The sequence below is a fragment of the Meles meles genome, chromosome 8 (assembly GCF_922984935.1).
Source record: "Meles meles chromosome 8, mMelMel3.1 paternal haplotype, whole genome shotgun sequence".
Lineage (NCBI taxonomy): Eukaryota > Metazoa > Chordata > Mammalia > Carnivora > Mustelidae > Meles > Meles meles.
This window is the reverse complement of record NC_060073.1, coordinates 95,422,914-95,446,450: the sequence shown is the minus strand read 5'-3', so window position 1 is coordinate 95,446,450 and position 23,537 is coordinate 95,422,914. Positions and strand designations below refer to the sequence as shown.

Genomic DNA, 23,537 nt, shown 5'->3' with positions numbered 1-23,537 from the left:
TTCCCATTGTTTGGCCCTGACCCCACAATTTTCCCACTCTCCTCTCCATCCATGCCCTGTACCATTCTCCGTTCCCAAGGATGAATTCATATGCATCCCCTGCTTGGCACTACCTTCTGGTCTGTACCCCACAGAGAATCACTTGGGGAGCTTTTTAAGGCTACTGGTGCCCACAAGGCATCTCGAGTGGGCAGATCCTTTGAGACGGAGCATAGAATGGTGGTTACTGGACCTGGGAGCAGGGACGGGGGGGCAGCTGTCATTGAATGGATGCCATTTCAGTTTGGAAAGATGAAAAAGTTCTGATGGTGGGGGTTACCCAGTGAATGTCCTTAATGCCACTGAAATGCACACCAAGAAATAGTCAAAATGGTCAGTTCTGTTAGGGATGTTTTATCACAATAAAAAGAAAAATGAGCATTTAAATTAAAAAAAAATTAAGGGGCATCTGGGTGGCTCAGTCGGTTAGATGTCTGCCTTCGGCTCAGGTCATGATCTCGAGGTCCTGGAATCGAGCCCCGCATCAGGCTCTCTGCTCAGCAAGGAGCCTGTTTCTCCTTCTCCCCCTGCTTGTGCACGCGTGCGCTCTCTCTCTCTGTCAAATAAAGAAAATCTTAAAAAAATTTTTTTAAACACGGATGCCCAAGCCCCAGACAGGACCCATTAGTTCAGAATGGCTAGGAGTGACACATAGACATTGGGAATTTTTTTTGAAGCTCTCCAGGTTACTGTCATAACCTGCAGCTAAAATCGAGAAACCCTCTGCTACAGTGTAGACACAAACTAGAGGGAGGAAAAGGAGACCCAGCTCAGAGCAACCCCAGGTTTTCTTAGAGATACACTGGGTGGTTGATCTTGACTTTTCCTGACCCCTAGTGGAGGAGGAACAGGACTTGTTGGTTCACTAATGAAGGTCTGGGTTGAGCGGAGAAACCATGTGATCATGACTTGTTCTTTCCATCATCATTGATGATCTTGTAATTATCGTTGATTTTGACAATTTTGTGTTAGCACCTCTCTTCACATCTCAGAAATCCCTCACTTATATGCTCTCGTTATATGTATCTAAATAGTAGATGTGGTATTTATTTTGGGAGGGGCAGGAGGAGAGAGAGAGAATCCCAGCGGGGCTCCAAGTCCCACCCAGAGCCTGACCCCAGGCTCAATCCCATGACCCTGCGATCCTGACCTGAACCAAAATCAAGAGTTAGGCGCCCAACCAGCTGCGCCACCCAGGAGCCCTGGTACCTCTATTTTCTAGCGAAGACACTGAGAGTCTGGAAGGTACGTGGCCTTTCCAAGTGCATGTGAGTCCTGGAAACAGGACCAGTGACTCTCCAAACCTGTTCTCCCTGCCCTCCATGCTGAGGTTGGAGTGTGTTTGGGGTTGCAGGTCAGAGCACCACCTTGATTTCGGGGTACACCTTAGGGCCTCCAGTGTTCTCCGCTGGAAAATCAGGATGCAATAATCCGCCTATCTCTGCTTGGGAGCTGCTTTGCATGCCTAACCCTCATTTCCTTAGCTCCTCACCCTGGATCTGTTTAAATACCTTGGACTCTCCATACATCAGAGGATATTGAGTTCCTTGCTTATGAACTCCTAGAACTCATAAACCTGCCAGGGGCCCGTGCAGCACTGAGCTGCTTGCCCCGTCCGGGAAGTCTTTCCGAACCTGCTGCTGAATGCAAAACCTGAGCACGGGTAGCCCTCTCCAGTAGTTGCCATGGCTAATGGAGAAAAAGTCTGTCTGCTTGCTAAGTAGGGGAGGGAGGGAGGGAACAACTACCTTTCCACGTCCTTTGTCGAGAAACGCCTAACTGGCACTGAAGATCACGCTAACAAGAGCCCGGCTTCTGTCAAGGGGATTTCCAGATGGCAGTGCCCCCCCCACCAACACATACACACATAGCAACGGCCCCTTTCTGTAGCCATTCATTGTTCACCCAGCATTTGCACACCCATTATCTCATATGCGCCTCACAACATCCCCGGGAGGCAGCAGGGCTGGTATTATTATTATTCCCATTCTGTAGATAATGAAAACAAGGCCCAGAGAGATTACAGGCTTCCTGAGAAGTCCCCCAGGTTCCTGGGCAGAGCGGGGCTCACACTTAGGTCTCTGGGTTCTTTCTTCCCACTACGCCGTTTCTCACATCCTCCTCTCGGCATTATTTAGTTCAGTATTTTAAATTTAAACTAATTAAATTATTTGATTAGTGCTCCAAATTTACCCAAGGCAAGTATTCATCTCTTATTTTAACATTATCACACATCTTGATTAGAAACTCAAGCTCTGGACTCAGTCCCTGGATAAGTCACTTATTTTGATGCATTAGTTTCCCCGTGTATAAGTCACTTATACCCTTATACTTATACATACATGCTTGTACATACTTATACATACATACTTATACTTATACATACTTATACTTATACATATATACTTATGTATGACCCTGGATAAGGCACTTACTTTTGATGCATTAGTTTCCCCGTGTATAAAAGTGAGGACCATTTTAGTCCCCCATCAGGGCTGGGACAGTACTCACCAATCACTTAGCATGGTATCTGACATACCAGTAAGTGCTCCATGAATTATAGTAATCAGTATTATTATTGCAAAAGAATTAGAATAGTTTTGAGGGTTGACCGTTTGCTGACACTGTGCAAAGGGCTGAGAAGCACCTTATCATATGGCATGGTGATACCATCAATGAGACAGCCAAGCTGCTTAAAATCTTATTAAGGAGATGCACGTGGACCTCTTAAAGAATAAAATGAAATTGCATATAATCAACCGGAAAAATACATGCTACATCCAAGAAGTTCTCTGAGAGTAATGGAGAGATGAAAAATAGTTCAATGCTAACACTGTGTACCCTGCACCCCCCCCCCCGCCCCACTTTCATGGGGCAGAAGAGATGTGAGGCCAGAGAAGACTGGGTCCAGCCAAGACCACACAGGGACAGAGTGGCGAGTGGCAGAGTTTGAAGTGACTCAGGACCGTAGGAATGGACCAAAATTCCGTGATTCATGCCTTCCTCTACCCTATTTGATCACGTCTTCATTTATTAAGAACCTACCATGTTTGGGACCCGAGGCTGAGCCCCAGAAATATGGTGTCCAACCAGCATCTACCGTCAAGGGGCTAAGAATCAGAGACACTACAGATAAGGCCAGTAAGTCCTTAAATACTGTATACTGGAGTATGGGTGAGTAGATAACACAAAATCGTGCCATTCCCCCTGCATTTACATCCTATTGGGGGTGTACTTTATGATGGAGTTTTAGAGGTTGGAACAAAAGATGGGAGGCCTCTGGAAATATGCATCATAGCAGTCCTGGGAGTAGATACGGAGACAAGGGGGAAAGAGTCGACCCCAAAGACGCTGGTCAATGCGACTGGTTCTGTCGTGTATGTGTGGGTGCTGCGGTGCCAGGGACCAGATGGGTTCAGGCTGGGATTGGGGGTTGGGGCCCAGGTGAGCTTCTCTGGGGGATATGAGCATGGCTTGGGGAAGCACCAAGGCCTTAGCGTATGACAGGGTTATGGTGGGTGGGAAGCCCTGTGTGGCCTCTTGGTGGCTTACATGTGTCTCCCTGTGGGCCAGGAAGCTCCGCGAAGGAACCCAGAGCCCGGAATTTACTTCAAATTAATGGGGGCTGGAGAGGGGGAGTAAGTGGGAGTGGAGCTGAAATCAGACTGGCCACGAGTCCATTCTTGTTAAAGCAGGATAAAGGGCCCCCCGGGGTTCCGTAGACTTTTCACTCTGCTTTTCTATGCTTCCAGAATTTTCCATAATTTCAAAGCTGCCTTGAGAAACTTTGTTTTGATGGGGAAAAAAGCAGAGATGGGTTCAGATTATATATTCCTAAGGCGATGCGTGGTGTGTGAGGGTGACATGGGTTCGAGTTCAGCATTTGGGGGATGGTGGGCTTTGGGCAGCATCCTGAGTGGTCTCAGGAAGGGAGGATGAGCGTGGTGTTTGGCGTGGGCAGGCCCTGTATAGGGTAGCGCACGGGGGATGGGTCGGGAACATGTGTACCCATAGGAAAAGGCCTGTCATACTGTGAGGTAATCTCCTGTTATTTTTAGGGAGTAAAGACCTCTCTTATGTAGCAGGTTATATGGTTCCTCAGGCTCTGTCTGTGTCAACTAACATACACTTAAAAATTTGAGGGTATTAAGGCCTCACAGGAGGGCCTGTTAAGAACTTTGTCATTCTATGTTTTTTCTTTATGATGAAATACCCCTAATCCATTTTTAGCAAAGCTGGGGTGATTGCTGAATGTGTGTGTGTGTGTGTGTGTGTGTGTGTGTGTGTGTGTGTGTGTGAGAGAGAGAGAGAGAGAGAGAGAGCACTGTTTCTCTAGTCCAAAGGCAAGATTTATGATTCTAGAATAGACAGTAGCTCGCTCTCTCCATTTTATTATTTTTTTTAACTGTTTTTCTTTGAAATTCCAGAGTTAATGTTTTGTCTGCTTTCGATCTGACCCTCTTTGGAGAGCTGTATGTTTTTGTGTGTGTATGTATGTGTGTGTGTGTGTGTGTTCAGCAGAGAGAGATTGAAAGAGAGTGAGCGAGTGAGCTGGGAAACAAAGAATGGTTGTCTCCAAACTGTAGCAGGCAGGAAACCCCAATCCCAAGGGAATTTAGCCAGCCAGCCCTGTCCCGGAGTCAGACTCCAGCTCTCTGAATTCAATTTGACAGCTTGTCTGGGACACTTTCTAAGTAACCATTATCCTTCCTTTCTCTTAAGTAAAAGCGCTGTTATTTTTTTCCGTGGGTGTGCTCCGTGTACTGTTATCACACATGTGTGGGTTACACACAGCGACTACGACATGCTTTCTCTAAATTATTGGAAACACTTAGCCTGTTTCCTAAGACAAGTGTAAATTTGTTCCAGAATAACGAGGCCAGTGACTTTCAGTATTGTGCCCTTGCTTTGTGGGAGGAAGGTACAGGGAATTTTGTTGGGACATTTCTTTCTGTCCTTTAGTTGTGGTTAAGGACTGCATTCCCTTATTTGAAGGAGTTTCTCTGTCTCAGGAATAATTCAAATTGTGTATGTTTTATTCCTTTGAGGATATTCTTTTAAATGCAGTGAAGCAAAGATACCTTCCCATGATCATGCTCCTCGGTTTCTGTGTTTGTTTGATTGATTGATTATTTTAAAGAAAGCGACCACCAGACATCTCCCTGCAGGAGAGAGTTCAGAAGTGCGTGGTGTCAACCATGAGCCTCCCGGGGTTCCTGGGGCAGACACACATGACTAGGATGACCGTCTAGAGTTCCACGCGGGTGCTTCTCAGTCTTGTCTCCCCCACTTACTCTGATCAGTTGACTTTGCCACCACACCACAGTGGGATTGTGAGGCAAAAGTTAGCCTTTACGTGTGTGTGTGTGTGTGTGCAAGCTGTCCAGGTTCCACTAGGCAGGATCCACAGACACAAGTTCCAGAACAGTCTAGTCTGCTTCGGGGTGCAGGGATGTGACAGCCTTGCCCAGTGGCATACACCCTTTCTCCCCTGTCTCACCCCCAGTGCAGCCTGTGTCCTAGAAATTCACATTCTGAAATCTTCCCAGAACCCCACACCCGCCATGCTGTATTTGAATATTTAATGAAGAAATATGTCTTGCCCCTTGAGGCCTGGGTCAGAGGACATCTCCTCAGTATGATCATCGCCTTATTCCCACAGTGCTTTGCTTGTACCCACTGTTTTCCCAATTTAGCTCTCAACAGATTCTGTCATAGTAGTCTTTTCTCTTGCAAGACTTGGAACATTTCGGAGGTGGGGACTGGGTCTCCGACCAGGCCACTGGGTCGATGGGTGAGAATTATAGGCAAAGTGCCTCAAATTATTCTCCAAGAGCTTACCGTTCAGCTAACGGTTTGTGGTGTTTCCCAATATGAGAGCGATATTTTGGCTTCATCTGCTGCAGAGTGGGCATGGAACTTGCCTTTTCTTTCTACCTTGCTTCTCATTTCCCCTGTGCTTGACCCCACGGCGAATCCTTGGAAGCTGTGAGGAAAGGGAAGAACTTACTGGAAGCAGAGTCCAGTCACGAGATGATAGCTCCCCTTCACCCTTTTGGCCCATTTTTTATCAACTCAGACTCACCTTGGGGGCCCTTCAGAGCTGGGTCCTCTGGTTATATGTTCCCTTGCAAAGAGAGCAGAGGAGCACGAAGCCAAGGAAAGGTAATATTGCAGGGGAAATGAGCCTCCTGCTCACTTCAACCTCCCGTTCCTTACTGAGAGCTGACACACGCCAAGAACTTTCTATTTGCTTCCCATTTACACCTCATAGTAACCTTATTTAGTTGGCACTGTTGTTATTTCTCACTTCACATCTGAGAAAACTGGGGCACAGAGAGACTAGCCCCACATCACAAAACTGGTAGGGAGCCCAGCAGGTACCACCCGCCAGCCGGGGACAAGTGTCCACAGTTGCTTCGTCTAGTCCACGGAAGGGCCCACTTCTTCCAGGCAGCTGATGTGACCTAGCTGCTGAGAGGACGTGAGGAGACTCATCGATTCCGGCTAAGGTCCGACAAAATCAGGGACCTGACTGGATGTACTCAGCGTTTGTGTTTCCAGAAACATGTGAGGTAGTTTCACGGTCGACCTCTTCATTATCGTGCCTTACCGTTTACATGACATTACCCGTTCTTCTGTGTTCCGTAAGACACTTAAAAGAATAAAGGGAAAAAAGAAGAGATTTAGAAGTGGAGTTATATTGAGTAACACTCTGTCAATCAATGAGGATTGCAGTAAACTTAATTTTTTTTTAATTTGTCTTTTCTTTAAAATTATTTATTTATTTCTTATTTTTTTATAAACATATAATGTATTTTTATCCCCAGGGGTACAGGTCTCTGAATTGCCAGGTTTACACACATCACAGCACTCACCATAGCACATACCCTCCCCAATGTCCATAACCCCACCACCCTCTCCCCACCCCCCTCCCCCCAGCAACCCTCAGTTTGTTTTGTGAGATTAAGAGTCACTTATGGTTTGTCCGAATTTATCTTTTTTAAAATTTAAATTCAGTTAGTTAGCACGTAGAGTATTATTAGTTTCAGAGGTAGAGTTCAGTGATTCATCAGTTGCATGTAACACCCAGTGCTCATGACATCACGTGCCCTCCTTAATGCCCATGCCCCAGTGACCCATCCTCCACTCCCCTTCCCCCCAGCAATCCTCAGTTTGTGTCCTGTGGTTAAGAGTCTCTTATGGTTTGTCTCCCTCTCTGATTTTGTCTTCTTTTATCTTTCCTTCCCTTCCCCTATGCTCCTCTGTTTTGAAAACTTAATTTTTACAATGAGGGTGGATAGCTATCCACAAGCTAGTTGTGAAGTGTCCCTCACGTTGCAACGGGTAAGCTCATTGCCTCTGTAAGCTTCATGGACCCACAGTGCTCAAGGAGGAGAAAGAAAGAGGCAGAATTGCCTGTGAGGGTTTTGAAGATGCACGCCAGGATGCTCCAGCCACCCCAGACCACACAGGAGCCCACAGCCTCCTCCAAGCCTGTGTGCCCGTGCTGGACGAAGGAGCCCATGAGGAAGTCAGAGTTGAGATTTGCATTCTTAGAATAAGTGCCTTCCAATGTTTCTGACTTCTTGTCCCCGGACACCACCCCCACCCTTGAGAGCCAGAGCTTTATTTGAATACTGAAAGGAGAAGAAATGTGCCTTCCTTGCTCAGCATGGTCACCCTTTCTGCCACCACAGTGTTGGTCTCATCCTGTCCCTGTGAGGGAAGACATTCAGGCCCCTAGTCCTATTCCTGGCTGCTTACATGTTCCCCCAACTTTGGCCTTCCTGCCCTCCTTGGGCATGTCTTTTGTCTTTACGTCTTTATGTTTATTATTATGTTATGCTCTGAGGTGCTCCTGGAGAAATCCAGAACCCGCTAGGCACCAGCTTGTCCTGCAACATTCTTGATGATGACAATGAATGGATGAGCTCTGCGGCATTTTAATAGGAGAAAATGGCTTTAAGTAAGCCTAGGAGGTGGGAGGTGGGGAATGGGGCAAGGCTGTGGGAAAGGTATTTGGAGGCCACTTGACCTCGACAGCACCCTTCCAATCCTTCAGCCAGACACCGATCCACCCCTCTGGCCCTCTCATGACAGAGCTGGGGGGAGGGGTGGGGTGGAGCTCTCACCACTCTTAATGCTAGTTTCCCAGTAGCGTTTCACACTTACTAAGTGGGCCATTTGAGTTCTGAATTTCCAGTTCATCTCCAGATTCTTGACTATTACTATTTCAGGCCTCTCATCTCTACCAAATTTCACTTTGACTCAGACATTTCATCCCATTCCAGATAACAGAGCTAAGACTCAAAGTGAAATTGGCCTGGGTTGATGTAACTCCATTTCTGTTGCCATGTGGTCTTGGTTTGTAATAGAAGCTAGAAGTGACCTCTTTGGGCTATTTTGAGTAGTGAGGTCCCAAAGTACTTGGGAAAGAAAATCCTAGGTCCACAAGGACTCCAGGGGATCTGTTGGTGGCCACCTCAACACACAATGTTCCAAATGCATTTTTTTGCAAAATATACCAATAGGGGAATCATACAGGGAGGTTGTTTGAGGGGGTGATAGTTCCGGTATTTCCAAATACTGGAAAGTATTTGAAAGAAGCTTGCTTAGTCTCATACTTATAAACCAGATTCTATCATCTATCTATCTATCGATCTATATTATCTATTTATCCCTCTATCTGGAGAAAGAGAGAGAAGCTTCTCTCCTTCCAGATAAAGGTGTAGAGGTTTGGTGAGAAACCAAGGCATTGATAGTATCATTTGTTATTTTAATATAAAAACTTTAACCAGGTTCTTTTTATAAATGTTAACAACTTGCTTTTTTTAGAGAAGTCCCTATCTAAGAAAATAAAGTACTTATTTCTCATGAGTTATCCTTTTGAAGAACATCAAGTCTTTGAGGTAGAAATACTGTAGTTAAAAACACTCACCAGGACTCATGTGGGCTTTTCCTCTCTCATCTCAGGGATCTGTGAGCTCCCACCTGGGAGGATCAAGAAAAAAATTTTTTTTAAAGATTTTATTTATTTATTTTACAGACAGAGACATGGAGAGAAAGGGAACACAAGCAGGGGGAGTGGGAGAGGGAGAAGCAGGCTTCCTGCTGAGCAGGAAGCCCAATGTGGGGCTCGATCCCAGGACCCTGGGATCATGACCTGAGCGGAAGGCAGATGCTTAACAACTGAGCCACCCAGGTGCCCCTCAAGAAAAAATTTAAACATGCCTCTTTGATAAAATTCAAATTCGCATGTCAGCCATACTCTAAAGAAAAAGTGGTGATTAAGAGGGATTCTTATTTTGTCTAACAAAATTTAACATACCTTTAAAAAACCAATTCAAGTCCTGCCTTTAAGATATTTCTTCATTACTCGCGAAGACGACAATCTCTTCTCAAAGCCCCACCACATTCACAAGCTATCTATGAACCTAATGACCTAATTACAAGGTTACCTCATAGTCTTTAATTGTGAGTTTCATCCTGCGTCCTCTTTTTCCCAGCCCTGTAGATATCTGTGAATAACCACTGACGGTTGATGGATTCACTGGGGAAAAAAATTTTAGTCTTTGAAAATTTAATTAAATATCTCCCCAATCCTTCTGCTTCACTAAAAGAAAGAACCAAAAGAAATTGGCTTTGGTGGACACAAGAAAGATTAACTTCCTATTTCCAATGAATTAAACGGGAACAAGGGAACAGCTATAATTCTATAGGACACTTTGGAGTATATAAAGCATTTTCACATACATGATCTCATTTCTCATCAGTAGAACCCTGTGGGCATTAAAGGAGTCATTTGGTTTTCCAAACTCTTAAATTTAGAAGAATCATCCCTTCCCCCACCCAGGTACCTACCTTTTCCAGATAGATTAACTGAGATTCAGACAGATTAAGTCACTTGCCTTAATTCATGCCGCTGGTAACCAGCAGAGACGGGAAGCAAATCAAGGAGTTCTGAACCCCAATCCTGAATTCTTCCCGTTGCAATGAGCTGTTTCCCTGCTTGGAAGAGATTAAAGAGAACTTACGGAATTCCTTCTAATGAAAATCTTTAGGCACCCTTACGAACACCACAAACAACCATATTATGCTTGGTAAAATTTGGGTATCACTCTTCCAAAGAGATGAAAATCATTCTTGGTGTAATTTTGAAAAATCTTTGAGCTTAAAAAGTCTTTGGCCTGCCTATAAAATAATTATCAGCCCTGCCCAATATCCTAGAGGAGTTTAGAGAATGGCAGTTTTTATGCTATGAGTCATACTTTCAATTTCTATTAAAATTCTTATATGGCCACATATGCTTTCTCTCAGGCTCTGGGCCTCCAGGCCTGTGCTAATTTGCATGTCTGGTTTAGATAATGTCTGAGGTCTCTTCCAGTCTGAAAAGAAGCCTCTGATTCTGTTATATAAGTGAGATCGCATTCCACCTACCAAGAATTGGTGGTTCTTTTTCTTTAAAAATGCTCTGTTTTTGTCGTGTGGATGCAGGACTCAGGAATGGAAGCATTTCATGCTTACCTACCAGGCCACAAAGATGGAGTATTCCTTCATGATGACCTGACCTGTCCATTCTTCCCACACTGACCCCAGAGAATCGCCCTTTCCTGCATTTCTGATGCAGCTCAACAGGCAGATCATGGCAGTGTTGAGATTTTAAGTTCTCAACATCTGAATGGCAACCCTAAATCAGTGTGAGGGGAAGACCTCAGGATTGCCAATTAGCTTGATTCTAAGTCTGCAGAAACTGGGGAACCCTTTACTAGACCAGACTCATCTAACCTCTACTGTCCTCACCCCAAAAAGCCAAAAAGATACTGTCGGGTTTTTTTCACTTATTTTGTTGTCTTCCAACTTCAAGTAATTCTCACTGAAGAAAGAGCTAATAAAAGGGCAATCGACTTTCCAGGAGGACTTTCAGATCAATGTAGGGTGAGCCGGCTGGTCATTCCTCTCGAGAAAATATGGTGCTAAGGAGAGCTCTGTTCTCACACCATTAGACTGGTCAAGTCTGTGCTCCAATTAGATATTTTCAGTGAGGCCCTCCCTATCCCAGTACCGCCTGCCCTGCTCTCAGTGTCTTCTCTTTTCCCATGGCTCTCACCACCTTCTCATATACAATGTAGTTTACTGTTTGTTTTGAATGTAAGTCCCACAGAGCAGGAATGTTCGTCTAGCCATCATTGTGTTCCCAGCACATAGAGCGGTATCTGGATTGGTAGTAGACATTCAATAAAATGTGGCTGAATGAACGTACCATGGGATCAGAGATATTGATTAAGTCCAATAAGCTAGTGTTGGGGAGGGGAAGAATCTTGAGGTGGGCGAGGGAAAGCAGGGTAATTAAGACACAGTCCCTGTCTTCCGAAAGATCGTCATCAAGCAAGCAAGATATGTGCACAGAGAACTACACAAGAAGAAGAACTGGGCAGGGCAATAAACATGAAACTATCACCAGGAGCCTTGACTTGCAGACCTTGAAAAGAAAAGGGTACAAAAGCTGATTTGTGGAGCAGACACAGGATCGTACCCCTTGTGGCCAGAACAAGTGAGGACAACCTCACTGTGAAGGTGTCAGGGCTGGCCGTTCAGATTGGGGAGCGGAGAGGGTCGAACACAAGACCACCTCTCATTTCTCCTCAAGCCCTGTTACGTAAGTGAACTTTCAAGTTTCTTTTCCCTACTTGGAATCCTTTTAAACCTGAGGCAGATTTGACCAAAAAGCCTGCACTTTAGTTGTGTCTACATGGCCCAGTGTGGAGGGGAATTTGGGCAAACACCCAATTAATCTAGTCAGTATGAATTGCTTTTCCACATAAGGCTGGCCCCCAAATCCCACTTTGAGGCCTTATCAAAATAAATATGTCATTTAGACTTCGGTGTCGTTCAGACACAGAGCCCCTGGGAGACACAAAGCGAAGGAAGGGTCCGGCCTCAGCGGGGAGCCTTGCGTGACTGTGGCAAGGTTGTGCCTGGCAAATGGGCCACTCATCCTTCCAAACTTTTCATATTTAAAAACCATCTGTTTTTTTCAAGCATTTTTCTCATATGCCTTTCCCCCCCCCCCCACCCCTTCTCACATATAATAATCTTAAACAGTACCTCCATTATACTCCACACAGCGGGGCTGGTGCTGAGGCTGAGGGGCTGTTTGGATTCCAGGACAAGATCCTTGAGCAAAGGAAATCTGATCCAGGATGTTTTTTTTTCTGTGAGTTCCAAGTTTGAGGAAAGCCTTCCCTAGATATTTCCCTCCTCCCGAGTCTCAGTGGAAGCCAAGATCCTCTGCTGCTCTTTGGAACATAAGATACTACTGAGGTGAAGGCTGGCCTGCCCCTATAGCATGAGTTGAAATGAGGTGAGGGTACACAGCTCCAAGCATTGGGGCCAGCTAGGCAGGGGTTGGGGGAGCTGGCAGTCAGGTGGATGCTGGACTCTTACTCCCCGGGCCCACTCTACTGCAGGCGGCCCACGGCCACTGCCCCCCACTATCTTCCAGGGCCGTGTCTCTCAAACCAGGGCCCAGCCAACCCACTTCTCGTGTGGAAAGTGGGCCACACGTGATTCCCATGGGAGATCACTGATTCAGAAGCACAGCAGTGGAACCTTTTCTTCCCTTTGGTGGCTTCTCCCCCTTTTCAAGACCCTCCCCAATGAACTTTTTAACCTCGACTTACCAAGAGAAAGAGTTGAGAGATGTCAGGAAGAGAGAATAAACGACAAGTCTGCGGTGTAGATTCGGAAGTTGCTGCTCATCACGCATGGAATTACTCCTCAAGGCTGTCCTCTAAAGCATTTGTTTTCTGCTCTTAAAGAGAAGGAGAACCTGAGGTTCGACAGAGTAATGATTTGGCCAAGATCACTCAGCAGAGTAGATGACAGAGTTGGGGTCTGAACCCAGGGCTCTGTGACTCTACCCACCGTGACGTAGCTGCAGGAGAAAGCCCAGGGTCTCACACAGAGAAAAGACACCCCCCGCAGGGGTGTCCTGCCCCCCCCCCCCAAACGGCTGCTGCTCAAGTGCTAGGTTCCTGTGCTTCTGAAGTGGGAGGCCAGGCCGGAAGTTCAGATAACTGGCTTAGTCACTGGCAGGCATTGTAGAGGAGATGGTGGCAGACAAGAAACTGGCCTGAGGTGGGGGCCAGGAAGGTTTAGGAAGCAGAGCTGGCTTTCACGGTTTGGGTGGGTTGCCACCGTCACAGGCATCACAAAGGGAAGCCCAGAGGAAAGCAGTGTGAGTCAGGTTGTCGGCCAGTAGGACCTTCTCCTCAGAGACTGGGCCTGCCAGAAGACCAGGATATCAGAGGGAGAAGGGGCTTTGGAGGCTCGTCTGGCCCAAACATCTGCCAACAACAGACAGGGCACTCCCCTACATTCTTCCCTGTGAGCGGCTAGGAGATGTAACTTCCTCCAGGTGGGCTGGACCTTCTCTTGGGCAGTGCAGGGCTCTGGGTCTCCTGTGGTATCCTCCCGCTTTCCAGAGAGGAAGTCTGGATCTGACTGAGCATGAGCAGCCTTGTCCATTCTTCAGCTGAAAGGTCTACATTCAGAAGCTGGGCTTTCCAAGGATAAACATGGTTAGGTGCTGCCAGCTCTTTCAGCAGCAACCAGAAATTTGATGAGAAGGTTCAGGGAAAATTCATCTTTTTTCCATCAAGTAATTGAGAGCGTGGCCTGTGTCGTAAGGGATCAAGAGAGAGGCGCTTGTGTGCTGGCCCCCAGTGAGGTCATGACAAAGTAGAGAGCTGCGTGTTCACTGGGACATGAGGCCTTCACACAGCCAACCGTGGGCGTCAGAGCAGAAAGCTTTCTTTCCTGAGTCAGTTGGCCAGATTTCTAGAACCCGTTTAAAAGCTTCACACAGAAACTGAGTTAACACTGTAGGATGTCTATGAGAAGGTCATGTCCAGAGAAAGCTTTCTCCTTCCAACAGGAACTTTTCAGAAAAAAAAAAAAAAATCTCCATGTTCATAGTTCTGTACTGAGAGGCCATTTTGTATCCGATTCAGCCATGTTGAGCGTCACATAATGGCGATACTAGGTACTATTTGGGCCATTACATATGTGAGGCTGAATTATCTACAATTCCCAGCAGTGCCCAGATTCTCCAGAATGAGCCTCTGTTCTCTCTTTGTTTTGGCAAAAATTGATCTCAGGACTGCCGGTAACCATGGACTCCAGCTGGAGCCCTTTGGGCGACTTCTCTGAGAAGTAGTCACAACGAGATGTGTCATCTTAATATTCTGTAAAGCCAGGGAGTGTCAGCTCACCAAAGTGAAAAGACAGCTTGTCAGAGTCAGAGTGATTTTTCTGCCAATAAAGCCGTCTCCCACCACACAGAAGATCATCAACTGGTCCAGCTTTTCTGGTCCTTAACGGTCCCTTTTTTGAAACTTGTCCTCTCTGCTGCTACCTTAAGCTTGTCTTTTCAGAAGACATTTCTCAGAAAGCAGAAGCATGCACCATACTGGGGGGCTGTGGGGTGGAGGTAGGGGGGTCAGTGCACACTCAGGCAGTTGTGTGGACCGGACTCAGGCCATCAGAGAACCCTCCCTGTGCCGACCGGCAGCAGGGGCTCTGACGTACCCAGGCATCAGGCCCCAGGAGGGCTGGTGTTGGTGCAGAAATGTGAGCCGCTGGGTTAACTCCCAGGTCTAGGCTTTTCCATTTGGGATATAGACATATATCCGTTTGTCTGTCTGGGACAGGAACTGCCACACTGCTAAGTTTTCTCTTAATGTGTGGTGTCCACTCCTTGATTTCCCTATGGGAACAAGATTTTAGCCTATGTGCATTGTTGTTCATCATGTCTCAGGGCGTCCAGAATGAATATGGTCTATACACCTCATTACCTGGTCTTAAAACACCTAGGAGACTTGAGTGGAGAGAAGTCAGGGGAGGGGCCTTGAATTCTGCTCAGCTAGTGAAATTGTGAACAATAAGAGGAAGTGGGTATACTTATCAAGAACAAAATATTGGCCTGTCTGTTCATTCATTCAACAAATAATCATCGTGCCCCTGCTCTGTGCAAGGCACCGTTCTAGGTGCTTGGTTATATCAGGGAATGGAAGAAAGACCGCTACTCTTGCGGAGCTGGCATTTGGGTAGGAGATGCAGACTATAGGAAACAACAGTGAGTTAGTGATTAAATTTGGTGGTAAAGTAGACAAATAAGTACAGCATAGCAAGGGAGTCGGGAGGACGGGAGGGGAAATGAACATGTATTTGGTAGGGCTAGCAAACCCATGTCTCTGGGGCTAATCATTTTTTAGATGCATAATAATGATGTCAATAATAATATTACTTGACAGCATGTACCGAGGCTGAATCTGTGCTCTCACTGGGCCAGGCGTTTACTTGGCTATCTCGTTTTATCTGCAAGGCTACCCTGGTTCTTCAGCTCTCTGAGGCTGAGGGCCAGACCTTGGTTCTTGGCCTTGGTCTTCTCCAGCATCCTGCTTTGTCTTTGCCATAGGACTTACTCCCAAAACACTGGTCTTCACTGAAATGTTACATGTAGCAGCTGTCCCCGTGAGCCCCAGTGCCCATGGAGTGCATTTGTTAACTCCTCAGTAAACAGACCCAGGGCATCCTTTGTGGACCCAGGTGCCTATGCTGGGATTTTCTGTGTAAGTAGATGGGAATGAAAAAAACAAAAAAGAAAAGGATCTTGTGGTCCGTGTGGCTCTGAGTTCACACACTCCTTGGGGACCACTGGCTAAAGACACCAGCTGAAGACATGGCCTTTGCTCTTTACTCCTCTGTCATGTGTTCAGTGAGGACATAGTTCAGACCGATTGCTGGTGGCATCTCTGTTTCTGTCACTTCCCTTTTTTCCTACTAGAGGACTCGGGGGTTGGGTAGGACTTTGAAAGTTTTCTCAGCCAGGCTTTCCCCCGAGGTAGGCCAGTGGGAGAATTGCGTCCCACAGCAGCCCTCCACAGGCCTCAAGGTGTGGCAGGAAAGATGGGACCACCAAACACTTCTCTGATAAGGCATCAACTTCAAACCAGGATGGGGCCCCTTGGAGTCCCCAAAAGGAGAATCCAGCAGTCACCCACCCTCGTTGGTTAGAGGGAATACATCCACTCATTCTGTAACCTATGTGTGCTTGGTCTGTTCCTGGAGCTGCTGGAAAAGAGTAGGAGGAGAAGTTGATCAGTCAATACAGCCATGGCCATAGTTTAGTCCTCAGAATGGATAGAATAAAGCTTTCAGACAGGATGGAAGCCTTTGGTAGAATAGCGATCAGCCAAAAAACACCAAGTAAACTTGGAGCCAGAGATTTTATCAATGCAGTAAATCATATGTCAAGTCAGAACTGCAGATGACACATACCAGTTCCTGGAACGACTGATTTGTTTTTTTCCTTTGGCATGAACTTGTCACTTTCTTTCCCACTTTCTGTTCTGTTCCTATGAGAATCGCCTCCTTCCCCGGATGCTCCGATCCATCCGACACAACCTCACAAGCTCTGTTCTCCACCACACCCTTGTTCGTGGTCATGCTGATGCCCATGATCTCTCTTGGTGTCCATTCCCTGCACCCAAGGCCACTGTGCTTGCCTAGCTGCCATCACCATGGCCTTGAACATGACCTTGGCCCTCACTTCCAGCCCTCTCTCCCCTCCCTTCCCTCTACCTCTGTCATGTGCTCATGACACCCACGGCTGTTCCGCAGATACTTCTGCTTTGTGCCTGCCTTCGTTACTCACTCTCTCCTCCCCAAAGGGATCCCACTCAAGGCTGATGGCCCCAGTTACACTCACCTCTCCCTCCTTAACTTCCAGTGGACCTTAATATCACACCATTGCTTTGGTACATGGCCCTTATTTCCCCCAGAGTCTTGCTCATCTTGTCATATTTAAACGCAAGGGCAGGGAACATTTTCATATCCCTTCCTGTCCACTCTATGGCCAAGCACATGACACAGGGCAGAAGTCACTCCCAATTACGGTTGACCCTTGAATGACATGGAGGTTAGGGGTAACAACATGGCGGTCAGAGGTGCCAACACTCTGCTCTGTTGAATATCAGTGTCTAACTCTTGACTGTTCAAAACTTAACTATTAATAGTCTACTGTTGACTAGAAGCCTTACCAATAACATACACAGTCACCTAACACATATTTTCTATGGTAGATGTATTAAATGCCATATTTTTACAATAAAGTAAGCTAGAGAAAAGAAAATATTAGTAAGGAAATCATAAGAAAAAGACATTATAGTACTGTACCATACACGATCCACGTGTAAGTGGACCCACGCAGTCAAACAGCGTTGTTCCAGGCCCAACTATAAATTACTGAAGGCCTAAATAGCATTTGCTCCCTACCCCTGCTCCCAAAAAGAAATCTTGAGGAATTTTGCCTTCCATTTTGCTTACACCAGCACCAGACACGCTCTACAGATCCCTACAAGACATCCCAGAAAATGTTCATGAGAACCCTCACCTTGCTCCAGGCCCCTAAACAAGCTGGGATTTGTGTTTGTGTTTGTTTTGCTTTATTTTTAAACAAAAGTAGGAATCTATTTGCAGGAGAATTGGCGGGGGGCGGTGGAAGACAACTAAAACAGAGGACTTAAATGCATGGAGCTTTGTGTCTCTTTTGTCCCCTTCTCTGCCCTCCCTTCCCATCCTTGTTCCCCTCTTGCTTTCTGTTTTGCTTTTCATGCCAGTTGCTACAGATGGTAATTTAGAAAGTGAACTGGCTTTTCCAGAGCTGGGAGGAATGTGCATCCACACGGGGATTTTTCCACAAGAAAACCCTCCCTGTCTTTCGGTTCTTCTTAGCCCGAACCAATGAGAACAAGCAATGGGATGGGCCCGTCCGTCTCTGCAGAGCTTACTCTAATTTGTTGGAGAGGCTCCGAAGGGATGGGGGGGATGGGTTGCCTTCCACCCCATCAGGCTGCTGTTTGATGAGGTTCGTGCTCTGTTTGTTCGGATGGTTTTTATGGTTTCTTTGTTGTTCATGGAAAGACTTTGAAAGTCCCAATTCTGAATCCCTCCACTCCTCTGCCATTCCTGCTTCGTTTCCCAATGGGACTCACACCATGAGAAGGGAAAAGAGGAAGTTTCCAGCCAGTTAGTTATGCAATTCCTGAACATGGTTATGGAGGCACGTGGACTCTTTTTCAAGAAAGAGCTTGGGGTCCCAAAGGGGCAGCAAGTTCAGTAGCAGGTTCTCCAAGGCAACGTGAGAGCAAGCTCTTAGGCATTTCCAGGCGGGAAGCCTCTCTCCGTGTGCTTGCTTCTCGTTCCTGTCCCCTTTCCAGCCACACCTCTGGCCTTCCTCCTTTTGCTGTGGTGGTCAGGCCCAGCCCTCGCACTCTCCCTGGAAGAGCATGGAGAGCCTGGAATGTGCTTGTGCGTCTGAGATACCGGTGTGCTGAAGCTTGGGGCCGGAGTTGGCTGCCATCACGAGCCTGGTCGCTTGAGACCGTCTTCCCATGGAGTCTTTAATCCGGATCTAGCCCATCTCTTCAGAGCTGCTTAAAGGACTTTGCTACACAACTGCAGACTTCTTTTTTCTTTCTAAACTATATTCATTTATATTTGTAGAAACTTTGGAAGTTGTCTCACGGGTGTTATCTCGTCAGATTATTTCCTGTCTTAGCCAGGCCACTGCAACAAAGTACCATAGACTGGGTGGCTTAGAAATAAGAGACATTTATCACACCTTATCCAGGCCAGACGTCCAAGATCAGGGTGCCAGCATGGTGGGGCTCTGAGGAGAGCTCTCTTCTGGATCATAGACTGCTGACTTCTCGCTGTACCCTTCCATGGCAGGAAGAGGGCAGGCTAGCTCTACCACCTCTTCTGATAAGGCCACTGACCCCCTTCACATGAGCTCCACCTTCATAACCTAATGACTTCCCAAAGGCTGCATCTCCTAACACCATCACATCATGTCTGGGGTGAGATAGCAGCATGTGAATTGGGGGCGTGAAGGGGGGAGGACACACAAACATTCAGTTCACACCATTACTGCAACTCCATAAGGTGGGAAAATGGTGTACATTTTCATGTCTGTAGTCAAGAATATTGAAGCTCAGGGAAGTTATGATTCATCCAAGGTCCCACAACAAATAGTGGCAAGGGACAGAACTTGAACCAATCCTCTGACTTCAAATTCAAGGGTCTTCCCATTCACTCCAACTTCTGATGAGTGTTAATGTTCCTTCCCACCCGTACCCCAGGAGGAGAGTACACTTCTGGAACTTAGTCATGCCTAAGACCTCATGGCTGATTAAATCAAATTTCTCTTGATCACTAAAAGAGAATTGTTATGGCACCTTTCTGAAAAGCTGGAGATGCTGATATACCTCTACTTGTTGTTTTTCATTAGACCCTTCTTATGACTCAGTCAGGAGAGGAGGATGGGGCAATAACATGAATTCTGGCCTCAACAAAAGTAAGTAAATGGCACGCTATCATTTGGAGAAAAAAAATTTTTTTCTACAAACATGGGTGAAAAACAAGATCATGAGAGAGAACAGAGCAAGAGTGAACATTTGTTGTCTTGCCTGTGCAGAGTACATCAAAATTAACTGCCAGGGGCACCTGGGTGGCTCAGTGGGTTAAAGCCTCTGCCTTCAGCTCAGGTCATGATCCCAGGGTCCTGGGATCGAGCCCCACATCCGGCTCTCTGCTCAGCGGGAAGCCTGCTTCCTCCTCTCTCTGTGCCTGCCTCTCTGCCTACTTGTGATCTATCTGTCAAAAAATAAGTAAATAAACAAATCTTTCAAAAAATTAAAAAAAAAAAATTAACTGCCAGGGTAGGGCCTATCAGTGATACTTGTTCCTCGAAAGGCAGTGTGGGATTTTCATTCAGACCTTTCGGGTTTTTTGCATTGCATTTGATTTTTGCATTTTTGAAGCTAGAAGGCTTCTCAAGACTGGATTTTCTGTATGAATGGAAGGTGGCTGGATTTGGATGTAGCCATTTCTGTCATGATAATGGTCGTTCATGACTTTCCTCCTCTGAGTGTTGAAGCTTAATCATACCAACCTCCCTGACCTCAGTTTGTGAAGGGCTCGGATGGAGGACAGTCTTAGGAGGCAATGGTGGGGGTCTGACACATCAATTTGTGTTCAAGTCTGACCCCAAATCTCCCATTAAGGGAATATAGAAAGAGAATGATTATCCACTCCTAACCAGAATGTGTGGAACTTGCTATTTGTAGGAAGCAAAGTGTCCAGCACGTGGGTGATGAAGGGCCTTCTTTCAAGAAGGTTGTAATGACAAATTGATGCTCAAGCAATAACTGGGATCCCTTTCCGTACTATGTATTCCTTAGTTGTCTAATCTGTGCCTAGGACTTGGCACTCTCAGATCCACAAAGATGAATCAGACATAGACCAGTCTGTCAAGCTGGGGAGAGAGGTTACACACACACACACAGCTCTTTTCATCTGGGAGGTATCTAGGAGAGCCTGAGGACCTGGCAGCATTTGAGCTGGCTTTTAAAGGAGAGGCAGGGTTTGGCCCTGCGGAGATGGGGAAGACAGAGCCTCTCGGGAGAGGTGGGGGGCCGGGGAGTGGTGTCAGGGTTGACATGTCTGATGGTTAGGGAGGACTCCAGGTTCTTGGAGTTTCAGATGCATGGAGGGAAAGCAGTCTGGAAAGGTAAGGAAGGGGCACGAAGGCTGCTGTGAAGGTAGAACTTCATTCTTTAGTCAGTGAGGACTCACAAAGGTGTTTGGATGGTGGAGTGAAACGGTTTGGGGAAATGAAACTGGCTAAATGTATGATGGACCAGTGGGAAGAGAGGGGAATGGTGAGGATACATAAACCATAAACTGTGTGAGAAGCTGCCTTAGGTGTAGGATGGAGAAGCTATGATGGGAGCAGAAAGGTTGGATGTGAGAGATTCCACGAGGGGAACTCAGAAAACATGGAAACACAACAAGTAGGTGACATTCCCTCACATGTCACCATCCCATGGAGAACCTCAAAATGTCCTACTTAAAAATGCAGTTTACAGCAGCAACACCATTAAGCCTGCTGTGCTGTATGTTTGTTGTGGTTCCTCACTGTCTCCTCGTGAGAATGTAAGTCCTACTGGAACTGCTGGTTCATTGCTGAATCTCTAGCACCAAGAACACTGCCCAGCACTAGTAAATTCTCAACAACTATTTATAAGATTTATAGGATTTATTTATTTATTGTAGAGAGAGACAGAGAGAGCAAGAGAGTGGGGGGAGGAGCAGAAGGAGAGAGAATCTTTCGAACAGACGCCTCACTGAGTGTGGAGCCTGACCCGGGGCTCAATCTCACGACCCTGAGATCATGACCTGAGCTGAAACCCAGAATTGGATGCTCAGCTGACTGAGTCACCCAGGTGCCCCTCTATATAAATATTTATTCGATAAAATGAATAAGTGAGTGAGTAGAGAGTGGGTGAATGAGCAAATGAATGAGGGAGCACCTTGTGGAGGGCTCTTAACAAGGCCTTTCTCTTCTCTCATGGAGCATGGCCCCACCCATCTTATCTCTTTCCCCCCTCAGGTCCCCCACTTGCAGGAGCACAAGCAATGAGCAAGAATACTGAACAACGGCCCCAACCAGGTACGTGTCTGGGATGGGTAATCCCTCCTTTGCACTTTATTATGCCCCTGTTGATCCCATGTGGTCAGCTGAGGGGTACCGAACCAATACACAGTATTTGTCCTCATTCTTCTCTTTCACAAAGGATCCCTACTTAACTCCCTGTAAGAGCTCTGTGAATAAAAAGTAGCAGGCCCTAGAATGGGCTTAAGATTTGTTACATATCAGAGGTAAAAACAAAAGTGAAGATGAAACGTTCCAATGCCTCGTTTTGTAAGATAAAGAAACTAAGGCCCAGAGAGGGAAAGTAATTTGCCAAAAGCCACACAGCTGGCTTATGAGAGAACTAAAGGTCTAATCCACAGACTCCAGAGCTGCTGTCCAAACATTTAAGGCTTCATAAAACCTTCCTTCTAAAACTACTCCCATCCCGTGACAGGTCTACTTAACAAATTAGGCAGGGGAGCTTTTCAAACCATGGAATTGGAAACTCTTGCTATTGGAGTGATACTAGGTCTATCACATCCTTCTGTGACATCTGTCTTATGATTACCTCACCTCTCCTTGAATGTTTATAGCAATGAGGAGTTCACGACATCACTAGGCCCATTTCCACCCTTGGAGCCAAAGTCTGCCTTGTTGTAACTGCCATCCAGCTTTCTGGTTTGCCCTCTGGAAAGCCTTCCTCCTGTTCTGTCCTTCTTGTTTCTGAAGACAGCTGTGGTGTCCACTCCCAGGCCCAGCTCTCTCTTCTCTGTGTGACACAGCTGAGATCAAGTTCTGGACAATCCACTGACCTTTTCCATCTCTATCGAAGGCAGAGCAATAGAGAATGGACCTACATGTCATTGAGAAGGTTGAGAAAGAATGTCCTGAGTGAAACACACAAGCCAAACAGGATTTGACGTAGTGCATTTAAAGAATTCCCAACGACAACAAAATTAGGCATTACCTGCCAAAAATGTTTCCATGTCGTACTGTGTGGATATGTGGACGCAGGACAATAAACTCAGTAGCCTTGAGGACTTTTCAAGTTAATTCATGGTTGTAAGCAGAAACTCCCAAATCATGCCAATTTTTAAAAAATTGCAACGACAAGTGCAAAAATAGTAAACTGTATCAAACATACGACAACGTGGCCAAGTCACGATCCAGCTGTGTACCATGACTTCCTGACCTGAAAAAAAGACCGACCCGGTGCAAACAACATTGCAAAGATTCTTTTTATAATTAAATAATCATGTAAGTTTTACAGAGACTGAGATAGAATAGTCATTTTATTGCTAAAATACAAATTCTGGCTACTGCTGCCATTTCCAAGCGAATGAGGCAGGGTTTGGTAGTAGAAGGGAGAAGAGATCGTCCCAATGACTTATTTAGTTTGTAACGTAACTGGGGCTAGAACCCAAGCTGCCTGATTTCCAGGCACGTGTTTTTTTTATGCTATATCACAAAACCAGAGATGTGTACGGAGCTGGAAAGACCAGGAATCATTAGACATTTCCTTAAACCCATTTCAAAAGGTGTGCTTCACTTCAGTCATGATGTGACTATTAGCCAGCATCTTTCCAAATGGTTTCATGATTCTGTTTTAGCCACTGAAAGTGTTATCTACAAATTTTAGACACTGAATATGAAAAAAAAAATGATGCTTCTTGTATTCTATGTTTCTGTAATCATAGGAATGAAAACCATAACTGTTCCAGATCTTTGAGGTTGCACATAAAAGCAGTAAAGTTTTCTGAAACCAGTTTTTTCTATGATATTGAAATAAAAGTATAAACCCCAGAGGTATTCTTATTATTAATGCTGTTGGTTTTATATTTTTAATAACAGGGAAGCTAATTTCCTTTTTTGCTTCCTCAGATCCATATCAGATCCTGGGCCCGACCAGCAGTCGCCTAGCCAACCCTGGTGAGTTTATTTTGGCCTGCAAGGT

The 23,537-nt window shown here is 46.1% G+C and overlaps 1 protein-coding gene across 3 annotated transcripts in view; it reads left to right on the top strand.

Moving 5' to 3' along the window:
• Window positions 1-23,537, top strand: part of FLI1 (Fli-1 proto-oncogene, ETS transcription factor) — a 124,093-nt gene that overhangs the window by 97,444 nt on the left and 3,112 nt on the right. For all 3 annotated transcript variants that reach the window (XM_046016364.1, XM_046016365.1, XM_046016366.1), the window contains 3 exons: window positions 19,397-19,462; window positions 21,560-21,619; window positions 23,465-23,512. In XM_046016364.1, coding sequence (XP_045872320.1) covers window positions 19,397-19,462; window positions 21,560-21,619; window positions 23,465-23,512 — 174 coding nt within the window. The remainder of the gene's footprint in view (window positions 1-19,396; window positions 19,463-21,559; window positions 21,620-23,464; window positions 23,513-23,537) is intronic.